Source organism: Dasypus novemcinctus, chromosome 17 (genome assembly GCF_030445035.2).
Source record: "Dasypus novemcinctus isolate mDasNov1 chromosome 17, mDasNov1.1.hap2, whole genome shotgun sequence".
Taxonomy (NCBI): domain Eukaryota; kingdom Metazoa; phylum Chordata; class Mammalia; order Cingulata; family Dasypodidae; genus Dasypus; species Dasypus novemcinctus.
In genome coordinates this window covers 36825120-36852707 of record NC_080689.1, presented here as the reverse complement: position 1 = coordinate 36852707, position 27588 = coordinate 36825120, and the positions used below count along the sequence as shown (strand labels likewise).

The 27588-nt window shown below is 37.4% G+C and overlaps 1 protein-coding gene across 2 annotated transcripts in view; it reads right to left on the bottom strand.

Moving 5' to 3' along the window:
* Positions 1-27588, bottom strand: part of PPP1R21 (protein phosphatase 1 regulatory subunit 21) — a 95591-nt gene that overhangs the window by 47133 nt on the left and 20870 nt on the right. For both annotated transcript variants that reach the window (XM_004458770.4, XM_004458769.5), the window contains exons 2-8: positions 27447-27515; positions 20307-20453; positions 18132-18233; positions 16815-16979; positions 16582-16640; positions 2344-2438; positions 1814-1866 (exon numbers count right to left, since the gene is read on the bottom strand). In XM_004458770.4, the coding sequence (XP_004458827.2) occupies positions 1814-1866; positions 2344-2438; positions 16582-16640; positions 16815-16979; positions 18132-18233; positions 20307-20453; positions 27447-27515 (690 nt within the window). The remainder of the gene's footprint in view (positions 1-1813; positions 1867-2343; positions 2439-16581; positions 16641-16814; positions 16980-18131; positions 18234-20306; positions 20454-27446; positions 27516-27588) is intronic.

The following is a 27588-nucleotide window of genomic DNA, read 5'->3' as shown; positions in this document are numbered from 1 at the left end:
GGTTGAAAGAAAAAGACACTAGGCAATAGATAAAAAGTCACACTAGGAAATAAAGATCTCCAGTAAGGGTAACAACATGGATAAACATACAAGCCAGTAGTATTTTATTTTTGGTTTATCTCCCCATGTTTTACTTTCTAAAGGACCTAAAATGGAAATGCATAAAAAATAATCATAAATTAATGGTTTTGGACTTAAAATGTATAAATACATAACACAACAAGAACTACATAAAGATGGGGGTGCAATGATGTATACGAATGTAGTATATATATTCCATTGAGGTTAAATTGATATTAAACCAAATGAGAGTGTCATAGATTGAGTATGTTAAATTTAAGCCCCATGGTAACAATAAAGAAGATAATTGAAAAACATGCACAGACAGAATACAAAAATAAAAGGTTCACTACAAAAATAGGCAAAGGACTTGAATAGACATTCCTCCAAAGATACATAAAAGATCAATAAGTACATGAAAAGATATTCAACATCATTAGCCAATGAGGAAATGCAAATCAAAATTACAATGGGATACCACCTCACACCCACCAGAATGGCTATTATTTTATAAAAAATGAAAACTAACAAATGCTGAAGAAGATGCAGAAAAATAGGAAACTTAGTACACTGTTAGTGGAAATGTAAAAACAATGGTGCAACCACTGTGGGAAACATTATGGCAATTCCTCAAAAAGTTAAATATAGAACTACCATATGACTCAGCAATTCCCCTTCTAGGTATATACCTAAGAGTATTGAAAGCAGGGACTCAAATAGGTACTTGTATACCAATAGTTCATAGCAGCACTATTCACAAAAGCCAAAAGGTGGAAGCAAACCAAATATCCATCAGCAGATAAAAGTACAAGCAAAACGTGGTATACACATACAATAGAATATTATTTAGGCATAAAAAAGAATGACATACTGATACATTGCTACCACATGGGTAAACCTTGAAAACATGTTGAGTAAAACAAGTCAGGAACAAAGGGACAATACACTTACATAAAATAGATAGAATATACAAATTCATAGAGATAGAAAGTGGAGTACAGGTTTCCAGGGTTGAGGAGGAGGGAGCAAATGGAGTTAATGCACAATAGGTGCAGGGTTTCTCTCTGGCGGAAGGGTAGCAAAACATTGTGAGTGTGATTAACTCCACTGAACTGCATACTTGGAAGTTGTTTGTGATGGGAAAGTTCAAGTTGTATAAATTTCCACAATAGAAAGAGAGAGATTGAAGACACCATAACAACTAAAGGCAATACATGATCTTGTTCTGGATCACAAACTGGATGTAATCATGGAGGAGAAAATGCCTAAAAGAACATTACTGGGACATATGAAAAAATTGGAGTGCAAACAGTAAGCTTTATGTCAATGTTAAATTTCTTGAACTTGATAACTGCACTTAAGGTGGTTCTATATGTGAATATCCTTTCCTTAGGAAATGTAAATGGCAGTATTAAGTGTTCAAGGAGGGTAATGTATATAACATACTCTCAAATGTTTATTAAAATAGATAAATTAGAAAGACAGATGAATGGATAGATAGAATGATATGGTAAATATGCAAAAGCTTAAAAGCTTTTGGGGGCACGTTAGAATTCTCTGTATGTAATAGATATTATTTTTGCAACTGTCCTTTAAGTTTAAAATTATTTCAAAATTAAAAATTAAAAAATAAAATTTCAATGTAATGATTTAAGTGTGCAAAACAGAAGCTGAACCAATTCATTCTCTACCCATTTCTGAAAAGTTTGACATGAGCACTGCTGAAATTAAAAGCATGCATTCTGTCCTTTACCTGATGTCTCCGATTGTGGAGAGGAACGTTCAGAGCATTATAATGACTATATCCTACAAAAAAATAGACGTACATGAAAGATTAAAAGGATTAGAAAAACAGCTTAACAGCAAAATAATGAATGCCCTGCAATACAAGGAGATTTATGCACAAGTTAAAAATTATGAAAGTCACAATCACAGCATAGGAGTATAATGGAATTTATAGAGTATCAGTGCCTGTTTTTTCCTGATTTAAAAAACATGCAAGCACTGTGTATTCATTTCTAAGAAATCATTTCAAATACTTCTTCTAGGCCTAGTAAGACTACTTAGAAAAGTTCATTGTCTTTTTTGCTGCCTTCAGTCATTCTTCCTTCTAAAATAACCATGCACATGGCTGCCACACTAATCATCCAAAAATACCAATGCTTTCACAGCACTAAAATAGTACTTATACACCAATTTTATTAGAAATTATTTTACTTAGTTCACTACCACAGTACAGAGGCTTGAAGAAGCAAATATAGGAAAACTGTACATAATACCTACTTGTATCATTAAAAGGTACTTTTTCATTGATGATTGATAAGGATTCCTCTAATCTACCTGACAAATCTTCATGAAGAGTCTTTAACTGTAATTGACTGAAAGAAAAAAATATAAAACCATATATTACCTATCAGGCAGCGAATCCTCATTTGTATTTACCTCAACAACTAGTATCAGAGAATTGTACCTGACATCTGGGATACTTTTGGTGGCAGAATGTTGTCACAAAATGAAGACAAGAAAAATACCCAAGTCTCCATTTATAAAACCTCAGTACTTCAGTGGAATGGTATGTTAGTTTGGAAGAATTTACCAAAGTCCCAGTAACTCTTTATAACACATAAATGTTTAAAAATTGTTTTAAAAGGTATTGCATCAGAGCTTTTTTCTTTGAGCTCAAAAGGAGCTAAATTTTCTGTATTTGAGTCAACTACAGCATAGTTACACATCTGAGTCATGCACCTAAGTTTGCCAACACAACTAAATTGAAGAAATTCACTTAAATTGATGCAACTAAAATATAAAATAATGTTATTTATCTAATAACTATTGGAGTATGTCTTTCTCACCCATTAATAAGTAATATTTTAAGACTTATATAGCTCCAGATTAGATCACATAACCTCTATTTTACTAAAAATGTACCATTAAAATATTGGCATAGTGATTACTAGTCAGTTTTTCTACCTGGGATGAGAGGGTTCCTTTCTTTAGAGTAGACAGAAACAGAAAGAATCTAGTCCTCAGTACAGGAGTCCCCGAACAGTCTCTGCCACTGTCCAAAACATCTACAGGCTGAGGACTAATGCATAGACCACTCTATTAAAAGTGACTTAACTCTGAATAACTAATAAAAACTGGTTGAGAGGTGGATGGAGCAAGATGGAGACAGAGTAAGGAACTCTAAGAGTCAGCTAATTCTACAGGACAGTCAGTAATCACCCAGAGCTATCTAAATCACCTGCCTGGAGGGTCCAGGAAATCAGAAGAGCATCCTGCAACATCCATGAGAGAACAAAAGAAGACTGCCTAACTGCAGCAAAGATTCTTAAGTAGAGTAGGTACACCACGAAGGACGGTGCCCATTCTCCGCTGGCAGTGCAAGGTGCCCTGGCTGGAGCTAGATGTTCCATTTCCCAAAAACGAGTGAGAAAGAGATAGTTGGGTACTGATTTCAGCTACCGATTAGTAAATTCAGCTGGCTAAAGTCCAATTCTAAGAACACCTAAACTTGAACATGTCCAAGTTGGAAAGAGGCCAGTAGCCTCCATTTCAACTCTACCCCTGACATGACAGGAAGCAGGGCTGACTGAAAATCAAGGTGATGGTAGGGAAAGACTTCTTCCTACACAGGCTGGACTGCTGCTCTAGCCTAGGTTCTAGTCCCACCTCTGGCAGGGAGGAAACCAGAGGGGACCTGCACCAGCCTCTCTGAGCACCTGTAGTCACTTTCAGCCCACACAGACTAGCTTGTTGGGCACCCATGTGGCTCCACCCTTCCCCCAATAGGACAGGAGTGGTGGCAGTGTTTCCTCTGCCTCTCCAAGCAACTGTGGGCGCATTCGGCCTACATGGACTAGATTGTTGGATACCTGTGGTTTCATCCCACCCCTAACAAGGCAGGAGGAACAGGTGCTCCCTCAGCCTCTCTGGGCAACTGCAGTCCCTTTTGGCCTACATGGACAAGATGGTTGTACGCACCTGTGGCTTCATCCCTGCTCCTGGTGGGGGGGAGGGGGCGGTGCTTCACCAGTCTTCCTGGACAAATGCAGTCACTTTTGGACAGCATAGCTTAGGTTGCTGCCCATACCTGTGGCTCTGTCCCCACCCCAGACAGGGAAGGAAGGGGTGTGGAGCTTCATTAGTCTCTCTGGGCAACTACAGATGGCATTGGCCTGTATGGTTTGGTTACTGCATATGGCTGTGGTTCTGTTCCTACCCCTGGCAGAGAAGAAAGGTGGGAAAAGCTTTATCAGTTCCTGGGGCAATGAAGAAAGCTTCAGCCTCCATGGCTTACAATAAGAACCACATCCTCAGCTCCTACTATACAACCAGCAAGTGAAAGGACAAGAAAAAGATGAAAAAATTAAGATTGGGGGAAGCAGCTGTGGCTCAAGCGATTGGGCTCTCATCTACCATATGGGAGGTCCAGGGTTTGATTCCCAGGGCCTCCTGGTGAAGGCAAGCTGGCCCACATGGAATGGTGGCCCACACAGTGTGATGGCCCACGTAGAATGCTGAACGACACAGGAGTGCTGGCCCTCACAGAGTGCTGGCCCATGTGGAGAGCTGGTGAAGCAAGATAATGCAACAAAAAGAGACATAGAAAAGAAACAATAAGAGACGCAGCAGACCAGGGAGCTGAGGTGGCGCAAGCAATGGAGTACCTCTCTCCCACTCCAGAAGGTCGCAGGATCAGTTCCCAGTGCTGCCTAAAGAGAGGACAAGCAGGCACAGAAGAACACACAGTGAATGGACTCAGAGAGAAGATAGCGAGCGCAAACAAGAAGGGGGAGGAGAAATAAATAAATCTTTTAAAAAAATTAAAAAAAATAAAAATTCAGATTGGGTAAACACGAGCCTCTATAAAGTTCCAAATTAAGTTGACCCAAGGGGAAGTAGATGTGACTCAAGCAACTGGACTCCCATCTACCATATAGGAGGTCCAGGGTTCAATACCCAGTGTCTCCTAGTGAAGGCAAGCTGGCCTGTGTGGTGAGCTGGCACAAGGGGAAAGCTAGCCCGCATGGAGTGCTGTCCTGTGCAAGAATGCTGGACCGCATAAAGTGCTGGTCCATGCAGAGGGCTGGTGCAGCAAGATGACGCAAGAAAAAGGGACACAGAGGAGAGACAATAAGAGACACAGGAGACAAGGGAGCTGAGGTGGCGCAAGAGAATGAGCACCTCTATCCCACTCTGGATGGTCTCAGGATCGATTCCCAGAGCCACCTAATGAAAATACAAGCAGACACAGAAGAACACAGAGCAAACAGATGCAGAGAGCAGACAACAGGGTGGAGAGTAGGGGGGAGAAATAAATAAATAAATACTTACCAAAATAAAAGTTGACCCAAGTATCAAAGAGGCTGTAACACAAAGCTAATCAAATAGAAAGCCCTAGGATAAGGAAAGAAACTGAGCCCAGAATGAATGAATCTAGTAAATCAGATGCTGAGACACAGAAAAAAAATTACAATTCCAAGAAACAGGAAGATATGCCCAGTCAAAACAAACACTAAGCCTCAAGATGACTCAAAAGAGTTGAGACAACTCATTACAGATGTTCAAACAAATCACCTTAATAAATTCAATGAGATGGCTAAAGAGACTAAGGATATTAAGACACTAGGTGAGCATAAAGAAAAATTCAGGCGGTAGACTTGGCCCAGTGGTTACGGCATCCATCTACCACATGGGAGGTCCGCGGTTCAAACCCCGGGCCTCCTTGACCTGTGTGGAGCTGGCCCATGCGCAGTGCTGATGCACGCAAGGAATGCCATGCCATGCAGGGGTGTCCCCTGTGTAGGGGAGCCCCATGCACAAGGAGTGTGCCCCGTAAGGAGAGCCACCCAGCGTGAAACAAAGTGCAGCCTGCCCAGGAATGGCGCCGCACACACGGGGAACTGACACAACAAGATGACGCAAGCAAAAGAAACAGATTACCATGCCACTGACAACAACAGAAGTGGGCAAAGAAGACGCAGCAGAGAGGCACAGAGAACAGACAACCGGGGTGAGGGGGGAAGGGGAGAGAAATAAATAAATCTTTAAAAAACAAATAAATAAAGAAAAGATTTTTTTAAAAAAAAGAAACATTCAAAAGCATACAAAAAAAACCCCAGCAGATCTTATGGAAATGAAAAGCACAATAAATGAAATTAAAAATACATTAGAGGGAAGCAGACTTGGCTCAATGGATAGGGCATCTGCCTACTACATGGGAGGCCCATGGTTCAAACCCCTGCCTCCTTGACCCGTGTGGAGCTGGCCCATGCAGAGTGCTTATGCTGGCAAGGAGTGTCGTGCCACAGAGGGGTGTCCCCCACATAGGGGAGCCCCACGCGCAAGGAGTGCACCCCGTAAGGAGAGCCACCCGGTGCAAAAGAAAGTGCAGCCTGCCCAAGAATGGCACCATACACACAGAGAGCTAACACAACAAAAAGAAACACAGATTCCCAGTGTCACTGATAAGGATAGAAGCGGTCACAGAAAAACGCAGCAAATAGACACAGAGAACAGACAATGGGGGGGAGGGGAGAGAAATAAATAAATAATCTAAAAAAATACATTAGAGAAATATAATAGCAGATTTGAGGAGGCAGAAGAATTGGTGGGCTTGAAGACACGAACTCTGATAGCAAACATACAAAAGAACAGATGAAGAAAAGAATGGGAAAAATTGAACAGGGTCTCAGGGAAATAAACGAGAACAAAAGATGTGCAAACATATGTACTGGGTGTCCCAGGAGGAGAAAAGAAAAGAAATAGGGAAGAAGGCATATTTGAAGAAATAACCCAAATGAAGAACAGATATCTGTATCCAAGCACATCCAAATAAATCTGAATAGACCTTCCTCAAGACACATACTAATTAGAACGTAAAATGCCAAAAATAAAGAGAGAATCCTGAGAGCAGCAAGGGAAAACCTATTCATCACATACAAGGGATGCCCAATAAGATTAAATGCTGATTTTCCATCAGAAATCATGGAGGCAAGAAGGCAGCAGTATGATATATTTAAGACACTGAAAGAGAAAAATTGCCAGCCAAGAACTGTATTGTCAGCAAGTTTGTCTTTCAATATTTAGAATATTCACAGATAAACAGAAACTGCGAGAGTTTATAACCAAGAGACCAGCTTTGCAGGAAATACTAAAGGGAGTGCTACAGCCTGAAAAATAAAGACTGGAGAAAGATGCTTGGAAGAAAGCCTAGAAATGAGGATTATATCAGTAAAAGTAACAAAAAGTATAAAAAGATTGATGAAAAGCAGATATGACAGATAAAACCCAAATATCGAAATGGGTGAAGGAAGAATTGCATTTATAGTAATAACACTGAATGTTAATGGATTAAACTCCCTAATCAAAAGACAAAGATTGGTGAAATCTATAAAAAGATATGAGCCATCTATACGCTATCTATGAGAAACTCACCTTAGACCCAAGGATACAAATAGATAGAAAGTGAAAGGTTCTAAAAAGATACTCCACACATGCAGTAATCAAAAAAAAAAAAAAAAAAAAACAACTGGAATAGCTATACTTATATCTGATGAAATAGACTTTAAGGCAAAGCTGTTGGGGAGTAGATGTGGTTTGAGCAGTTAGGTGCCTGCTTTACATGGCAGGTCCTGGCTTTGGTTCCCGGTGCCTCCTAAAAACAAAACAAAACAAAACAAAAAAGAAACAAGCAAACAAACAAAAAAACCAACTTAAGGGAGCTGATGTGGCTCAGTGGTTGAGTGCCAGCTTCCCACATACAATGTTTGGGGTTCAATTCCTGGCCCCGGTACCTCAAAAAAAAAAAAAAAGCAAAGGTGTTATTAGATGTAAGGAACGACGTTATATTTTAGTAACTGGGGCTATTCACCAGGAAGAAATAACAGTCATAAATATCTATGCAGGGGAACAGATTTGACTCAAGCAGTTGAGAGTCCACCTCACACATGGGAGGTTTTGGGTTCAGTTCCAATGCCTCCTAAAGAAAAGAAACAAACAATGAGCAGACAATGAGTAAAAGCAATAAGCAAAAACAAAATGAGCAGGGAGCTGATGTGGCTCAAGCAATTGAGCACTCGCCTCCCACATGGAAGGTCCCAGGTTCAGTTCCCAGGATCTCCTAAAGTAAAACCAAAAAACCAGAAAACACAGATGAGCAAAAACAATGAGCAGAACAGACAATGTGCATACAATGAGCAAACAGACAAGGGAACCAAAAAAAAAAAAAAAAAAAAATCTATGCACCTAACTAGGGTGCCCCAAAATACATGAGGCAAACTCTGGCAAGACTGAAAGGAGAAAAAGACATCTCTACCATAATCGCTGGAAATTTAAACACACCACTCACATCATTAGATAGAACAACTAGACAGAATATCAACAAGGAAACAGAGAACTTGAACAATATAATAAACAAGCTAGACCTAACAGACATATACAGAATGCTGCACCCAAACTCAGTGGGTTACACATTCTCCACAAGTGCCTATGGATTTTTCTCTGGGCTAGATCACGTTAGGTGACAATGCAGCTCTCAATAAACATAAAAAGACTGAAATTATACAAAGCACTTTCTCAGATAACATTGGAATGAAACTGGAAATCAGTAATAAACAGGAAAGAGGTAAAACCGCAAATGTGTGAAGGCTGAACAACACATTCCTAAATCATCAGGTGGGTCAAAAAAGAAATTGCAAGTGAAATCAGTAAATATATTGATATGGATGAAAACAAGAACACAATTTATCAAAAATTATGAGATACAGCAAAGGCAGTTTTGAGAGGGAAATTTATAGCCCTAACCACCTATAATAAAAAAGAAGAGCTAAAATCAAAGATCTAACTGAACTGAAGAAACTAGAAAAAGAAGAGCAAACCATCCCCAAAGCAAGTAGAAGGAAATAATAAAGATTATAGCAATGCAACTCGAAAAAGACCTTGACCAAAAGAGGAAAAAGGTAAAGAAAAATGAGTTTAGGGAAGAGGACTTGGCCCAGTGGTTAGAGCGTCCGTCTACCACATGGGAGGTCTGCACTTCAAACCCCAGGCCTCCTTGACCCACGTGGAGCTGGCCCACATGCAGTGCTGATGCGTGCAAGGAGTGCCGTGCCACGCAGGGGTGTCCCAAGGAGTGCACCCCATAAGGAGAACTGCCCAGCACAAAAGAAAGTTCAGCCTGCCCAAGAATGGTGCTGCACACACGGAGAGCTGACACAACAAGATGATGCAACAAAAAGAAACACAGATTCCCGTGCTGCTGACAACAACAGAAGCGGATAAAGAAGAACACGGAGGGAGAGAGATAGAGAAAGAGAGAGAAAGAGGGAGAGGGAGGGAGAGGGAGGGAGAGGGAGGGAGGGAGGGAGGGAGGGAGGAAGGAAGGAAGGAAGGAAGGAAGGAAGGAAGGAAGGAAGGAAGGAAGGAAGGAAGGAAGGAAGGAAGGAGAAAGAAAAATGAGTTTATATGGCTAAGAGACTTCAAAGTGAGTTGGGAGGTCATCCCAGAGTTTACTCTTATGCATGTCTCAGCAGGATCTCATTGAATGCCAATAGATACTACCCCAAATAGTGGGGTTTCTGAGGGCTCTGGAGATATCCAGACACTATAGTCAGGGCAGGTAGCTCAGGAGTTGGGTATCTTGCCAGTGGGCCCTATTTTGGAATTTATGCTCCCCAGGGTGGCAGAGTTGGACTCAGTTGTGGTTTCCCTATATAGGGCTTTTTTGCCCTTCTATTTGAACCTATAATTAGTACTAGAGTTGGGAGGTGTACATCAAAGAGATTTAAATCTTTGAGGGCCCAGCTGGGTCCTCAATTTCAATGGAGTTGCAACACCTACTTTCCAGTTCATTGGTCTCACCTAGGACAACTAACGAGGAGGTGATGAAGGACAACCACCATACCAAGGACAGACAGAGTCTATAACTGCAAGGAAGAAAGTTCCAGCCATCAGCCCTAAAGGACTGAAGCCCCCTCTCAATTACAGTTGGAGTGGAAATCACCATCCCAGAATCTTCAGGATTGGGGAATGAACTATGGACTAAAGTAGATGTACTGGTATTCTACTATAGACTCATTGCAATTCTAATAGAAAAAACTGTATCACTGATGTGGAGGCAGTGGCCACTGGAGGTTCTGAGGGCAGTGAAAGGGAAAAACAGGTGTAATATGGGGGCATTTTCAGGACTTGGGAATTGTCCTGAATGACACTGCAATAACAGATACAGGCCATTATGTATCTTGCTATAACTTACAAAATTGTGTGGAAGAGAGCATAAACTACAATGTAAACTGTAACCCATTCTTAGTGGCAGTGCTCCAAAACGTGTTCATCAATTACAATGAATGTACCACACTAATGAGGGATGTTCTTAATGTGGGAAAGTGTGGGAGTCATGGGGAGGGGGGCATTTGGGAATCCCCTACATTTTTTATGTAACATTTATGTAATCTAAGCATCTTTTTTTAAAAAAAAGGAAATAATGATTAGAGCAGAAATAAATGTAATTGAGAACAACAACAACAAAATAGAGAAAATCAACAAAACCAAAAGCTGGTTCTTTGAGAAAATCAAAAAAATTGACAAATTCCTAGCTAGACTAACAAAGAAAAAAAAGAGAAGATGCAAATAAAATCGGAAATGAAAGAGGGGAAATTACAACTGAATCCACAGAAATAAAAGGGATCATTAGAGGATATTATGAAAAACTGTATGCTAACAAACTAGACAACACAGATGAAATGGACAAATTCCTAGAAATGCACAAACAACCTACACTGATGCTACAAGAAATACAAGAACTTAACAAACCAATCACATTTAAAGAGATTATATCTGTCATCAAAAATCTCCCAACAAAGAAATGTCCATGACAAGATGGCTTCATAGGTGGGATTCTATGAAGCATTTCAAGAAGAATTAACACCAATCCTGTTTAAATGCTCCCAAAAAATTGAAGAGGAGGGAAAATTACCCAATACATTTTATGAAGCTAACATCATCCTAATACCAAGGCCAGATAAAGATACTACAAGAAATGAAAATTACAGACCAATTTCTCTAATGAACATAGATGCAATAATTATCAACAAAATACCCTCAAATAGAATCCAACAGCATATCAAAAGAATTGTACACCATGACCAAGTCAGATTTATTCTTGGTACGCAAGGGTGGTTCAATACAAGAAAAGAATTAATATAATACACTAGGTTAAAACTGAAGGAAAAAAACAAATGATCGTCTTGATCAAAGCAGAAAAGGCATTCAACAAAATCCAGCATTCTTTCTGGATAAAAAACTTTGAAAGATAGGAAAATTTCTCAATATGACAAAGGGTATACACAAAAAACCTACAGCCAAAATTGTACTCAGTGGGGAATGGATGAAAGCTTTCCCTCTAAGATCAGGAACAAGACAAGGATGCCCATTATCACTACAGAAATTCAGTATTGTCCTAGAAGTTCTAGCTACAGCAATCAGACAAGGGGGAAAAAAAAGGCATCCAAATAAGGGAAAAGAGGAAATAAAACTCTCACTACTTACAGATAACATGATCCCATATTTAGAAAATTCTGAAATATGTATAGACAAAGCTACTTGAGCTAATAAACAAGTTCAGCAAAGTGGCAGGATACAAGACCAACATGCAAAAATCAGTTATGTTTCTGTACACTAGTATTGAACAATCTGAAATCAGGGGAAAAAGTTTCATTTATAATAGCAACAAAAAGACTCAAATACCTAGGAATAAATTTAACCAAAGGAGTACAGGAACTATATTCAGAAAACTATAAAACAATGCTAAAAGAAATCAATGAAGACCTAAACAAACGGAAAGACATTTGTGTTCATTTATTGGAAGACTAAATATCATGAAGATGTTGATCCTACCCAAAGTGATTTATAGATTCAATGAAATACTAATCAAAATTCCAATAGCCTACTTACAAAAATAGAAAAGGCAATTACAAAATTCATTTGGGAGGGAAAGTTACACCCAGATAGCCAAAAGCATTCTAAAAACAAAGAGTGATGTGGGAGCTCTCGCTGCCTGACCTTGAAACATATTACAAAGCTACAGTAGTCAAAACAGCATGGTATCAGCATAAAGAGAGAGACCTTTATCAGTGGGATATAATTTAGAGTCCAGAAATAAACCCTCACTTCTATGGCCAACTGGTTTTTGACAACCCTACCAAATCCATGTTAATGTAACAATACAGTCTCTTGAACAAATGGTGCTAGGAGAACTGGATATCCATAACTTAAAATGAAAGAGGATGCCCATCTCACTCCCTATATAAAATCAACTTAAAATGGACTGAGGATCTAAATATAAAAGCCAGGACCATAAAATTACCAGAAGAAAATGTAGGGAAACATCTTTAAGATCCTGTGATAGGTTGTGGTTTCTTGCATCATACACAAAAGCACATGCAACAATAGAAAAAAAATAGATAAACGGGACCTCTCCAAAATTAAACACTTTTGTACTTCAAAGGACTTTGTCAAAAGGGTGAAAAGGCAGCTGACTCACTGGGAGAAAATATTTGGAAATCACATATCTAATAAGGATTCAATATCCATGATATATAAAGGGATGCTACAACTCAACAATAGAAAGATAAATGACCTGACTAAAAAATGGGCAAAAGACTGGAATAGACATTTGTCCAAAGAAGAATTATAAATGGGAAAAAAAAAAAAAACATGTTCAACATCACTAGCAATTAGGGAAATTCAAAACAAAGCTACAATGAGATAACATTTCACACTTATTAGAATGGTCACTAATAAAAAGGCAGAAAACTACAAGTGTTGGAAAGGATGTGGAAAGATGGGAACACTTATTTGCTGTTGTGGGAATGTAGAATGGTGCAGCTACTGTGGAGGACAGTTTGGCAGTTCCTAAGGAAGTTGAATATAGATATGTACCACATGACCTGCACCACATGACCTATTCTTAGGTGTATACTGAGAACTGAAAGCAGTGACATGAACAGACATCTGCATACCAGTCATAGCGGCATTATTCACAATTGCTAATAGATGGAAACAACACAAGTGTCCACCCACCAATGAATGGATAAACAAATTGTGGTGTACATACACAATGGAATATTATACAGATGTAAGAAGAAATGAAGTTGTGAGGCATATGACAACATGGATGAACCTGGAGGGCATTATGTTAAGTGAAGCAAGTCAGATACAAAAGGACAAATACTGTATGATTGTGCTATTATGAACTTAATATATTGTGTAAACTCACAGAGTCAATAACCAGAATACGGGTTACCAGAAAATATAATGAAGTTAGAGAATGGAAAGCTGAGGGATAACTTGTGCAGAATTGATTTTTAAATAAAAAGTTGTTTGTTAATCTTTGGAAATGATAGAAAAGGTGAATGCACAACATGTTTATAACTAGCAGTATAATTTTATGGGTATGACAGTGGTTGAAAGGAAAAGTCTAAGGTCATATATATTACTAGAAGGAAAGTTTAAAAATATAACATAGGACTCAATAGCATAGTAAAACTTACTGAAATATGAATGGGTAATATTGCATATAATACTTTTTTTCTTTGAAACTGAACAAATGTATGTTAATGTTACAAGATGTTAATAACAGGGAAGCAGCTGTGGCTCAAGCAGTTGAGCTCCTGTTTACCATATGGAGGCAATGGATTTGATCCCCATGACCTCCTGGTAAGAAAAAAGGCATCCCAGACCTGCATGGTGAGGTACAGGGCCCCACGCAGCATTGAGAGGCGCAGGCCCCCGCACAGCAAAGTGACACACCAAAGATGATGACGCAACCAGATAGGAAAAAAAAGAAAAAAGATGTTAATAACAAGCAAAAAAAAAAATTATTCAAGTGAAAGAAACCAAACATGAAGTACTACATATTGTATGATTACATTTATATAAAATGTAAATATAAATAAATTTATAAAGATGGAATTAGATTAGCTGTTATGTAGGACTGGGGAAGGATAGAGGGATTGAGAGGTGACTGCTAAGGGGTGTAGAGTTTTTCTTTTAGGAGTAATGAAATTGTTCTAAATTTTTTTATGGTATGAATGCACAGCACTATGATTAAACTAAAAGCTATTGATCGTACTTTGGAATGATTGTATGGTATGTGACAATATCTCAAAACTGCTTTTTTAAAAAACTTCTTACAAAACCACAGTGATCAAAATAGCATGGTACTAGCACAAGGACAGACCAATGGAATCAAACTGAGGGCTGAGAAATCAACCCTCAGATTTATGACAAACTGAATTTTGACAAGGGGGAAATAATCACTCAATGGGAAAGAAGAGTCTCTTCAACAAATGGTGGTGGCTCTCCATTTGCAAAAACAAAAAAAGGAGACAGACCCCTACCTCACAGCATATACAAAAGTCAACTCAAAATGAATCAAAGACCTTAATATACAAGTCAGAAATATCAAACTCCTAGAAGAAAACATAAAGAAGCACCTCCAGGACCCTGTATTAGGCAATGTTTTCTTGGATATTATGTAACCCTGAAGCAGAAGCAATAAAAGAAAAAAATGGACAATTAGAACTTCACCAAAATTTAAAAATTTTGTTCTTAAAGGGCTCTATCATGGAAGTAAAACAATAACCTACACAATGTGAGAAAATCTTTAGAAACAACATATCTGAAAAAGACTGACATCTTGATATCCCAAATATATATAGAAACCTTCAATTTAACAACAAAAACAACAAAAACAACCCAATCAAATATTGGCCAAAAAACCTTAATAAAAATTTCCCCAAATGGCTAATACGTGCATGAGGAGATGCTCAAAATCATTAGCCATTAGGGAAATGCAACTTGAAATCATGATTTAATACCATTTCACATACCTTTTAATGACTACTATTTTAAAAAAGGACAAAAACAACAAATGGAGAGGATGTGGAGAAATACAAACACTTGTTCATTATCGGATGGAAATGTAAAGTGGTGCATTGGCTATGAAAAACAGCTTGGTGGCTCCTCAGGTTATGAAGTACAGAGTTACCACATGACCCTGCAATTCTACTTCTAGGTATATACAATAGAAGTGAAAATAAGAATAGAACAGATATTTTCTCTGATAGTCATATCTGCATTATTCACAATTACCAAAATATGGAAGCAACCCAAGTACCCATCCACAGATGAATGTATAAACAAAATGTGATATATATACACCATGGAATATTATTTGACCATAAAAAGGAATGAAGTTCTGATACATCCATCAGCATGAATGAACCCTAAAGATAAAATTTCAAGTTGAGTGAAATAAGCCAGACACAATATAATAAATATTGTATGATCTCACTGAAGTGAAATAATAAGAATAAACAAATTCATAAAGTCAAACACTAGAATATAGGTTACCAGGGACCTGGTTGGGAGTATGAATTGGGGAGTTAAGGTTTAAGTGGTACAGAGTTTCTTTTTAGGGTGATGGGAAAACTTTGGTAATGGATGGTGGTGATGGCAGCACAACACTCTAACTGTAACACCACTGAATTATATATATGAATGAAATTGTAGATTGCAAATATGTTACTAGAATAAAAATTTGTTTTAAAAAAAACAACCATAAGACTGTACAACACAAATAAAGAACCCTAGTATAGTTACATTGTTTCATTAACTGTAACGAAAGTATCACACTAATGCAAAGGGTTAAATAATAGAGAAAACTGTGGGTGTAGGGGTATGTGGGAACAGTGATAGTTTGAAGGTTTTTGTGGATCCCAGAAAAGATCATGCCCTTAGAGCTAATACATTCCTGGGCATATAAACTTATTTTATTAAAATTAAATTAATTAAATTATTTCTATTAAGGGCCTTTGACTAGATTATCTCATTTAGTCCCCTTAATGGAGTCCTTTACACACGGAGAACTAAAAACAGCAGACGCAGGAAAAAGTGGCAGAGACAGAGAAACCCCAAGAGGGCAAAAGAGAGGTCCCAGATGCTGGAGGCTGGAATCAGCGGAACACAGAGGCACATGGAAAGAGGCCCGCAAGAAGCTAAAAGAGACAAGGCCTAGAGGAGAGGGGAGAGATAAGCCATAAGATAAGCCCTATCACCCACAGCTGAGCTTGGGGAGGAAGTAAGCCTGGAGAAGAAGGAAGCGACTGGCAGAGCCACCATTACGCCCTGCCATGTGCCTCATTGCCCACGGCTGCCCTTGGTGAGGCAGCGTCTCTTGATGATGCCTTGATTTGGACACTTCCTCAACCTCAGAATTGTAAGTTTTTAACCTCAAAAACCATTATAAACGCCCAACCCATTTCTGGTATACTGTTTCTAGTTGCTTTTAGCAAACCAAAAGAGGAACTCTGTATTTTCTGCCTAATTTTCCTGTAAATCTATTTCCATCTCCTCATTTTTACCATGAGAGAACTAAGACAGAGAAGCTGCTAATACCAACACTCAGGTCTTTCGATTCTTACTTCAGGGCCCCCTTGGAATTCATGTTCCACATACCATTCTTCTGTTCGAAGTCGACATTCCTTGGCCTCCTTTTCTAGAGTCTGAGATTTTACCTGGATTTTAGAAGAAATAGAAAAGTAGAAGGCTCAGGCTACAGATGAGAACATATCCAGGAGACCCTGCAGGCAACAATCTCCTTGAATACCAACTTTGGGTTCTCTAAAGCACAGATGATTACAAAGACCTGGATTATTTTCTAACACGTCCTCACACACAGGGGGGCTTACTTCTAGCTTAGCCTTGTCATTCTGCAGCTTCTCGATGGTCTCCATGTACTTCCGTGTCAGGCCGTCCACCACGGCTTGGTGCTGGGCCGCCTCCGTCTCCAGCACAGCCAGCCGACTCCTCAGCTCTGCCTCCAGATGCTTGTGCTGCTCATCAGCTTCAAAAAACTGAAAAGAAAAGACCACTTTCTCCTCTCAAAATATCCTAATAGACACAAATGAAGAGGAAAACAACAGCAGCGAATATCCTGAGCGCCTTCTTAACAGCCGGCACTGTACATTATCTCATGTAATCCTCACAGCATAGCAGAAGTTGTACTGTTATTATTCTCCCTTTACAGACGTGGACATCGAAGCTTAAAAGGGTTATAAACCTGTCTAATGTCTCACATCCAAAAGAGAACAGAGTAGAAATGAGAAATGAATGAAGAAAATCTACTCCAAAATCAGTGCCTCCTTCCTCCCACCCTCATCAATTTCCTATTTCAAATAATTTCTAGTGCACAGAGAATACAACTGATTAGAGCATAACTTTTCTACTAGGCTAACCTCCACAATTAGATAGTCAAAATTAAAATAAGTATTATTCCTAAAATAAGTAAAACTTTTTTCTTTAATAAAAGTCTGTTAGCAAGGCAGAATTATCAATACTTAAGGCATAAAATGCCCTGAGGTCAAAAGTTCAATTTTTTAATTATTTCAAAGACATAGAATTAGCACATATTTATTTTCCATGATTTGATTATGCCCAAACAAAAAAATCAGGAGGTAGAGTTGAGCACACAACACTACAATTCTTATTACAATAGACTGAGTAGCTCATAAGCAGTCATTCATCATTCAGCAACATTCCACAAAACCTGAGTGCCTACTATGAGTGAGGCCCTCAGGGCTTGGGTATATGACAGAGACATGGCCCATATCCTCATAGACCTTACAGTCTAAGAGAAACAGATAAAAGTGCAACTAAACATTAATAAATTAAGAAGCAAACAGGACTTACTGCTATATAAGCCCCTATCTAAGCAATCCATCCAATCGTGCTCTACATAAAATGAATACCACCCACACATTTCTGTACTGTTAAGTTATAAAGTTAATTCTGCTGTCCTCTGAACAAATCATAGTTCAAAGCAGTCGTCCATATTAAGATGTATATGACACTTAAAAAATAAATAAATGGCATGTGACGTATATTCCTAAAGAACAAAGGAAACATTTAAGCACTTACATTTACAAAACACTCAGTACTAGTTTTTCAACACTCTAGGTCAGACAAACTATTTTTAAATTCATAAGGAAAAACAGAGATTTACTCACTTGTATATGCAAACGTTCATTCTCTTCTATCTTCTTCTGCAGGTCTTCATCAAAGACACTCTTCTGCTCTTGGCTCAACTGAGAAGAAGATTCCCCACTTTTCTGATGGAAAGAATAAGTTATGTCCACATAACTTTCATCCTTTAGAGAAACATCCTAAGGTACACAGATTTTCTATCACCTTAGTAGCTCGTCTCTTCTATGTGTTCACCATTCTCAAACAATCCTGCAAAAGGTATATAGTCCATCATTTAACTTTTCCTATGTGATACAAGTTGGAACTGCAAATATTGCAATGGGCAGGAAAGCTTAAAAAGAGAGAGAGAAAAAAGAATAGGTAAGGCTCACTATTCTTTGTAGATGAACTCAAGAGTAGTTCTGTTGGAGGACAGACCAGACCCAGAAAACCAGTAATATAAAAAGTACTAATAAATATCATTTCAAGTAGCAATGACATGAGTCTGAGTTATTAAACTCCTTTAAGAAATTTTAATAAATTACTTAACATTTACAAAGATAAGTTTATACAAAAATTCATATAAATATGTTTTAAAAATATTATATAAAATAAAGCTGTTAATAAACAGAAGAAAGCTCAGAGAGTATGAAAAATACCTTCCTTTTGCGTCATTATTAACTTTTCTACATAGAAGAATAGCTCTTTGTAAAAGATCCAATAGTGAACATTTGTTTTCATGTAATAATAGAACTGAAACTATTCAACAGACAGTCTAACAATGCATCTGTGTTCCTACATCAGTCATCACCCTTCTGTGCCCCCCGTGTACTCATTCCTCATGTAAAATGAAGTCACCTATTCATCTAAAATGATCCAATGTGTATCAACTTAGGAAACTCTGAAAATGGAGCTGTTACATTAAAAAATCGTTAAATATCCACCATGTTTGGAACACAAGAGGTATATAAAGAATGCTGCTGAATAACATATTCTGGGTCTTTAGTGCTTCCAAATATGGAAGACTTTAATTAAAATTTATTCAGAAGTCTTATGCCCAAACCACTGCTAAAACAGTACTAAGAAGGACTCTTAGTAACCTAGAAAGTATAGATGTTAATTCCTTCCCCGGGGACTTACCAGAATTTCTAAGGTATATATAGTTTGACAAGTTTCCCAAGGAACTCTAATGCATACTGTTTTGCTCTCTCTGTTTGCCTTTTATTTAAAAACTACCTCTAGAAAATCTTTCCATGTAGGGGAAATGCAGAAAAAGGTGCTAACATATATTATATGGCAAATACAGTACTAAGTGCTTTTATATGACCCAATTTAATCCACACAACGGTCTAAACAATATCATCCCCATTGCTAATGGAGAAAGAGATTGCAAGGTTAAAACATTTGCCTATAGCCATAAAACTCTAAATGGCAGACCCAATTTCAAGCCTGGGCTTAACTCCAAAGTCTGTGCTCTCCCCTCCACACCGTGCTTCTTGAGTTCCTGTGTGCCTTTTCCTCCCTCCTGCCCATTCTATCGTTAACTACACCAGTCTACGCAATAGAGTATTACTCTAGACAGATTCAAGACTTAAAGACTTAATCACCAATCCCTAAGCTTTAAAAACAACAACAACAACAAAAAACCCCTACCAAACCTAATAATAGAATGTTTGAAAGAATCAGATCATCCATCTGAGAGCAGTATGAATAATCTTACCTTACTATATAAAACCATAAAGGAAATCCTTATTTTGAAATCTCAGGACAAGAATACCAAATTAGCCTCATAAAAATAAGCACTTGGAAAATGTACCTGCAATGTATTTACAACCCACGATATGTTCTGTACATGGTACATTCAGCAGTGACACGCTGGCAATGATTCTTGCCCTAAATTGTGTTAATGGAAACTTGACATAACTAAACAATATTAACAACTGTGACCAACATAAGATATTCATATATTTTTCTCAGCCACTAACACAGCCATGTACATGTCTGCTTAATAAACTCTTTTAAACTGACTTTCATATAAAAATGCCTCTAATACTTAGTATTTATTTGTGATAGACGTCGGCTTTATTGATTCAATATTCAGGTGTGATAATAGGAAATGAGAGAACTTGAGAATGATCTTTCTGTTAAAACTAGGACAGACTGTATATAGCTGTACCTAATGAACAAGGCCACAACAACTTGCTTTTATTTGAACTTACCTTGTTTTTCTTGCCTCGGGGTTCACTTAGAGCCAGTTCATCTTGGAGTAGTTCTACCCTCTTGGCAAGCTGCAGATTTCGAAAGGTCAAACTATCCATTTCCTGTTGTAGTTTTCTCAATGACTGATCCTTCATTTTTAGTTGTTCCTATATCAAAGTGAGAACAAACCATTACTTACAATTTAGCCATAAGGTTTAGAAATAATGAAAAAAAAACTTTGTTGCACCAAAATATAATCAAAACCTCTTGCTTTAGGGAATTCAAGTTGTATATTTATCATTCTGGTTCTTATATTTTTGGCTGTTTTCTGACAAAATAATCTTTTGGTCAAACCAAGAAAATTAAAACAAAGAGAGCAAATATACTGATGTAACAGTCATCAAAGTAAAATAAGCACAACTATACATTCTTAAACCTATGACAGTCAATAGGCATAAATCCTAAGGGTACTAATTTATAAATAGGAATTTATAAAGAGAACCTCACACACACCAATGATACCCTTCAGTGAGCAAGAATGGGAAATCTATTTGTATTCATTTTTTAAAAAAATCCTCCCTTAAATTTAAATCAGTCAAAATGAAGTCTTTTCAACACACTTAATTCTACTTTATTCTGATTTGTAAAAAATAAAAACCAATGTTATTAGAACACAAATATTTTCAGATGTACTGTATCAACACACATTAAAACTAAGTGAAAATACAAACAAGATCTAAAATCTAAACAATACACCTTCAGCTGACCACTTTGTACTCTGTTTATAACTCAATGCAACAAGAAAACAACAAACTAAAGAGAAACATTTAGTTTTACTCTATTTAAAAAATTATTCTAACTATATTTTACTTATAGAGTTCTAAAAAACTCTGTGTTTACTGATAAACGCAAATGGCCATTTTCAAAGAAAAGGATTCAGACTTAAAATCTACTACTACATATTTAAAGAACTATATAATTTTATTACTTTCACTGAAACAATCAACTGTAAAGCTAAGAAGAGATCAAGTTTTAATGAACAGGTGATCAGTATATTAAAAACAGCTACCTAAAAACCATAGATTAGTGTTGCAATCTACTGATATTATTTGCAAGGGCATGGCTAGAGGGCTAGGATAATATAATACATTCCAATTAAGCAGATTAACATTTTCCTTTTATTTGTTTAGAGGGCCCTTAGGTTTTAGAGTTCTGAAGTAAACTTAGGCCCAACTCATGTCCAAATTATCATATATTTAAAATTAAAGAAATTAAAATCAATGAATATTTACTATACCCAACAACTAACTGAAGAGGTAAACCCAATAAAATCAAAGCCCATTATAACAGAGGACATTCTACATTCCCTTCTAGTAAACTGGCAAATTGTTACTAGTACTGTAACTATAATGACCATGGCAGTAAATAAAACCAAATATTTCTTTGCTTCCCTATATTTAATCAGTAGTTGACTGATGCTCCAACTCCACTAATCAATCATTATTTTCAGAAGACATCTATTTCTACCTCTCTCTAAATCCCAGTTTCTGCAATGCAGGTGATAATGTTATCAACCCTCATAGAATTGTTGTGAAGACTAAATGACAAAGTATGTTACTAAAAAAAACCAGATTTACAAGAGATACTAAAGGGAGTGCTGCAACCTGAAAAGACAAGGGCAAGAGACTTGAAGAAGAGTGTAGAAATGAAGACTGTTAGTAAGATCATTTACTTACAAGGTAAAAAATACAGACTATAGTAAAATATTATAATGTTAAGTCAAAGGATAATATGAACAAAGTAATGCCTTTACAATATTAACATTGAATGTTAATGGACTGAACTCCCCAATCAAAAGTCATAGATGACAGAATGGATAAAAAATGAGCCATTTATATGCTGTCTACAAGAGACTTACCAAAGACATAAGGACATAATCAGGCTGAAAGTGAAAGGTTGGAAAAAGATATTCCATGCAAATAATAATCAAAACGACCTGGAGTAGCGATACTAATATTGGACAAATAGATTTTTTTTTTTTTTGAGACTGACAGTCTTGCTGTAATTGGAAGAAAACAGGCTGCAGCACATTGGCAAATTGAGTCACCAGCAGACAATGTCAGGGGTTGTGCAGGCAGCCAAGGGGCTCAGGGCCCTCTGCCTCAAGTGGTGAACAGGAAGAAGAAAGAGGTCTAGTTCTAAACCAGATGGAAAAGTTGGTCCCTGGGACAGTTTCTCTGATCCTCTCCTCACTCCTAGGAAGGTGGGGAAGGATATCGCCTCCCCTTGCTCCCATAGTTTCCTATATAAGACATACACAGAAGACTGCACCAAAAATCAGCAGGGGGACATACTCTTCTCAAATGCACATGAATCATTCTCCAGGATACATTACATATTAGGTAAAGCAAGTCTCAAACAATTTCAAAAGATTTAAATTGTATAAAGAATCTTCCTTGACCATATTAGAATGAAGCTAGATTCTTTAACAGATGGAGACCTGGAAAATTCACAAATATATGGAAGTTAAACAACATAATCTTAAACAATTAGTAGGTCAAAGATGAAATCACAAGGGGAATCAGAAAATATCTTGAGATGAATGAAAATGAGAATACAACATAACAGAACTTATGAGACACAGTGAAGACAGTTCTCAGAGGGAAATTTACTGCTCTAAATGCTTCCATTAAGAAAGAAGAGGGAAGCGGACTTGGCCCAGTGGTTAGGGCATCTGCCTACCACATGGGAGGTCTGCAGTTCAAACCCCAGGCCTCCTTGACCATGTGGAGCTGGCCCACACGCAGTGCTGATGTTGCGCAAGGAGTGCCGTGCCACGTAGGGGTGTCCCCTGCGTAGGGGAGCCTCACGTGCAAGGACTGCACCCTGTAAGGAGAGCCACACAGTGTGAAAGAAAGTTCAGCCTGCCCAGGAGGGCGGCCGCACACACGGAGAGAGCTGACGCAGCAAGATGACGCAAAAAGAATAGACAGAGATCCCTGGTGCCGCTGACAACAATACAACAACGGAAGAGGACACAAAAGAACATGGAGCGAATAGACACAGAGAGCAGACAACTGGGGTGGGGGGGAGGGAAGAGGAGAGAAATAAATAAAAAATAAAAATCTTGGAAAAAAAAAAAAAAGAAGAGCTTAATTGAGAGACCTAACTGCCTACCTGGAGAAACTAGAAAAGGAACAGCAAACTAAACCCAAACTGAGAAGAAGGAAGGAAATAAAGACTAAGCAGGAGTAAAGAAATTGAGAATAAATTTTTTTAAAAAATAGAAGTAATCAACAAATCTAAAAGTTAGTTCTTTGGGAGAAAAAACCACAGTAAAGTCAATAAACCTTTAGGCAGACTATCAAAAAATGAGAAAAGACAAAATAACTAAAGTCAGAAACAAAAGGGGGGACATTACTACTGACCACAGAACAGTGATAGGATCTAATAGCTTCCTGGCCGGTCCCTAACCCAACCCTCACCAGTTTATCATGTGCTCCCAGGGCAGATCCCTGTTCCCAGTTCCAGAGGGAACAGAGTAACACTCCTGAGCATGTATGTCTGGCCCAATATGTTGGGTAGCTGCCTAAAGGACTGGTTGTTCCAGAACTTCCCCTGCATAGAGAAGGCAGCTCACAGAACTCCTACAAAACACTGCAAGAGAGCAGTCAAATGGCTGCCTAGGGCAAGGGACTGTAAACTACAGGACATACAGTGCAGTGACCAGGACTGTGACAAGGGAGGATCCTTCTGAACTGTATAAATGGAGGAATTCTTAAGGTCAACCATGCATGGCCAAGACAAGAAGCATGCACAGAAAGGGCCAGGAAGGCCCCTATACTTTGAAGCTATTCTCTAAACTCATTATATGGATAAGCCCTGAAGGACAGCACTCGCATAGGTCAATCTGCAAAGACTGAGAAAGCTGTTTTCTTATTGTCCTTCATTTTTATTTATTAGCTCCTAGCATTCAAGGAAAGCTCTGTTATAACACTAACTGGATACAAGTTTAAGGAACAGACACCTCAGAATGTAACTTCCAGTGATAACACATTAAAATATCAAAATGTCCAACAAAAGATAACAAAACATACAAGAAAATAGGAAGTCATGGCCCAGGCAAAGGAGATTACAAAATTAGAAACTATCATGAGGCAGATCAGAAGTGGGACATTCCAAAGTCATTTTTTAAAAAATAGTCCTAAATATGTTCAAAGAGCTAAAGGAAAATATGAACAAAGAACTAAAGGAAATCAGGAAAATGACAGATGAACATGAAGAGAATATCAAGAGAGAGACTGAAATTATGAAAAAGAACCAGAGCTAAAGAACAAAGTAACATAAATTAAAAATTTCTTAAAGGGGTTCAGCAGCAAATTGGAGCTGGCAGAGGAAAGAATAAGTGAACCTGAAGATAAGACAATTGAAATCACCTAGTCTGAGGAACGGTAAGGAGTAGAGAGAATATTCAAAGAAATAATGACTGAATATGTCCCAAATTTCATGAAAAATATTAAAATACACATCTAAGATGCTCAACAAACTCCAAACAGAATAACCCAAATAGATCCACACCATGCCATGGTATAATCAAACTGCTGAATGCCAAAGATGAAGAAAGAATTCTAAACGCTGCAAGAGAGAGCAATGTGTCATATACAAGGGAACCTTAATAAGATTAAGTGCTGATTTCTCATTGGAAACCTCAGAAGCAAGAAGGCAGTGTAAGACATATATAAAGTTCTGAAGGCAAAAAACTGCTAAACAAAAATTCTATATGTGTCAAACTGTCTTTCACAAATAAGGGAGAGATCAAGACATTCCCAGATAAATAAGAGCTGAGGGTCTTCACAATCATTATACACTATATATATCTAAAGAGAATTTTGTAGTTGAAAGGAAAGGACACTCAACAATTGACTGATGCCACAAATGAAATAAAGATCTCTAGTACAGATAATGACTTTGGTAAATATAAATACAGTATTGATGTATTTTTTATTTCTAAAACTTCATATTTTACTTCTTACAGGATCTAAAAGGCAAATACATAAAATGCAATAAATGAATTATTTTGGACTCATAATGTAAAAGTATTTAATTTGTGACAAGACCTATACAAAGGTGGGGGTTCAGGGGGGTATAGGAACCTAGTGTATGTATGCTATTGAAGTCAAGTTGGTATCAAAGCAAACAAGATTGTTACAGATTTGCGATATTAAATTTAAACCCCACAGTAACCACAAAGAAAATATCAGACAATATGCAAACTCACAGACTGAAAGTAGAGCACAGGTTACCAGTGGTGGGTGGCAGGGGCAATGGAGAATTAATACAAAATGAGTGTAGGGTTTCTGTTGGGAGTGAAGGGGAAGTTCTAGTAATGGATGATGATGAGGGTGCTGCAATACTGTGAATGTGATTAATCCCGCCGAATGATATTTTTGGGAGGGGTTGGGATGGGAACATTCATGTTGTATATATGTTTCCACAATTTAAGAAAGAAAGATAAACTAAAGAGGAGGTAATGACAATTAAATGCAACACATGATACTGGATATAATCTAAGAATAGAAGAGAAAAGACTCAAGAGGACACTATTGGGAATAAGAAAAAATTGGAATATAGAATGTAATCTTTATATCAATGTTAAATTTCTTGAACTTGATAACTGCACATAACTGAACATCCCTGTTCACAGGAAATAAATATGGAAGTACTATGTATTCAAGGAATACGGTGTGTGCAACCTGCTCTCAAATGTTCAGAAAAAAATAGGAAGATTGAATGATTGACTGATTGATTGAGAGAAGAGAGAGAGAAAGGGAGGGAAGGAGTGGGGGAGGAATGGAGGGAAGAAGAATGAACAGAAAAAGGTGGTAAAATGTTAAAATTTATAGATCTGGGCATGTGGGTGGTGGGGATATGTTGGAGTTCTCTATATGGGGTGTGTATTATTTTTTTAACTGAACTATAAGTCTGTTATTTCAAAATAAAAAGTTAAAAAAATCATGGGACTGTATTGCATAGTAAAACCACATGTGAAATACGAATATGGATAAAATTGCATATGTAAGACCATTTTTCTTTGAAACTGAACAAATGTCCGTTAATACCACAAGAGGTTAATATCAGACCAGAAAAATTATGCTAAGTGAAAGAAACCAGACACAAAGTACTATATATTATATGATTCCATTTATATAAAATGTAAATATAAATTAATTTATAAAGATGAAATTATATTATAAATTATAATATATATTGTATTATAAAGATGAGTCAGGGCTGGGAAAGGATTAGAGGGATTGAGAGATGACTGCTAAGGGGTGTGGAGTTTTCCTTTTCAAAGTAATGAAATGTTCTAAAAAATTTTATGGTGATGAATCCACAACATTGTGACTATACTAAAAACCACTGATTATACACTTTGGATAGATGGTATGGTATGTGAATATATCTCGATAAAACTGCTTAAAAAATAAATAAATGTGCAAGAACAGCCAGAAATAGTAGCAATGTACAGCAGGGGATGCATAAAGAGATTGGGAGGTAAAGAATTTTCTTGTGTTTTATTATTATTATCATTATTATTGAAATAATAAAAATGCTCTAATAATGATTGAAGTGATTAATGCACAACTATGTGATTATACCATATACCACTGACTGTACATTTTGGATGAATTTTATACTTTATTTTTACGTATCAATAAAATTGATTTGCTTAAAAAAAAAAGGAATGATGCGATCTAAAATGTGTGAATGCAGTGAGTTTAAAACACAAACAAACAAAAATCACCCAAGCCATATTTATTACAAGCCTAAGAATGAGGAAGAAACAAATTCCTTTGTATTCTATCATATTCTTCCTCTCAATAAACAAAAGTGCTGATAATGAAATGTATCACTCAGTGTTCTGATTAACACAGTTTATTCCTATTAAATAGTGAAACCATTAGGCAAGATTAATAGACTAAACGACTCACACAAACAAATCCATTTATTAAGGTCCTATCATGTGCTGAGTGCTGGGGACAGAAACATGAATACGGTATAGCTCTGCTCAGGTCCATCTCTTGATGAAGACAGATGAGAAGCCTCATTAATCCAGACACATTTAGCTAATAAGAGAAACACAATACCCCACTGCATACCTTTAAGGCAGCAGAATTTGCTTGTTCATCCACAACACCTTTTTTTAGGACCTGATTCTGAGCTCGAAGCTGAAAACAGAGGAAAGAATAATTAATTTTTAATATAAAGCAATTAGCAAGGAAATCACATACCATTACTCTA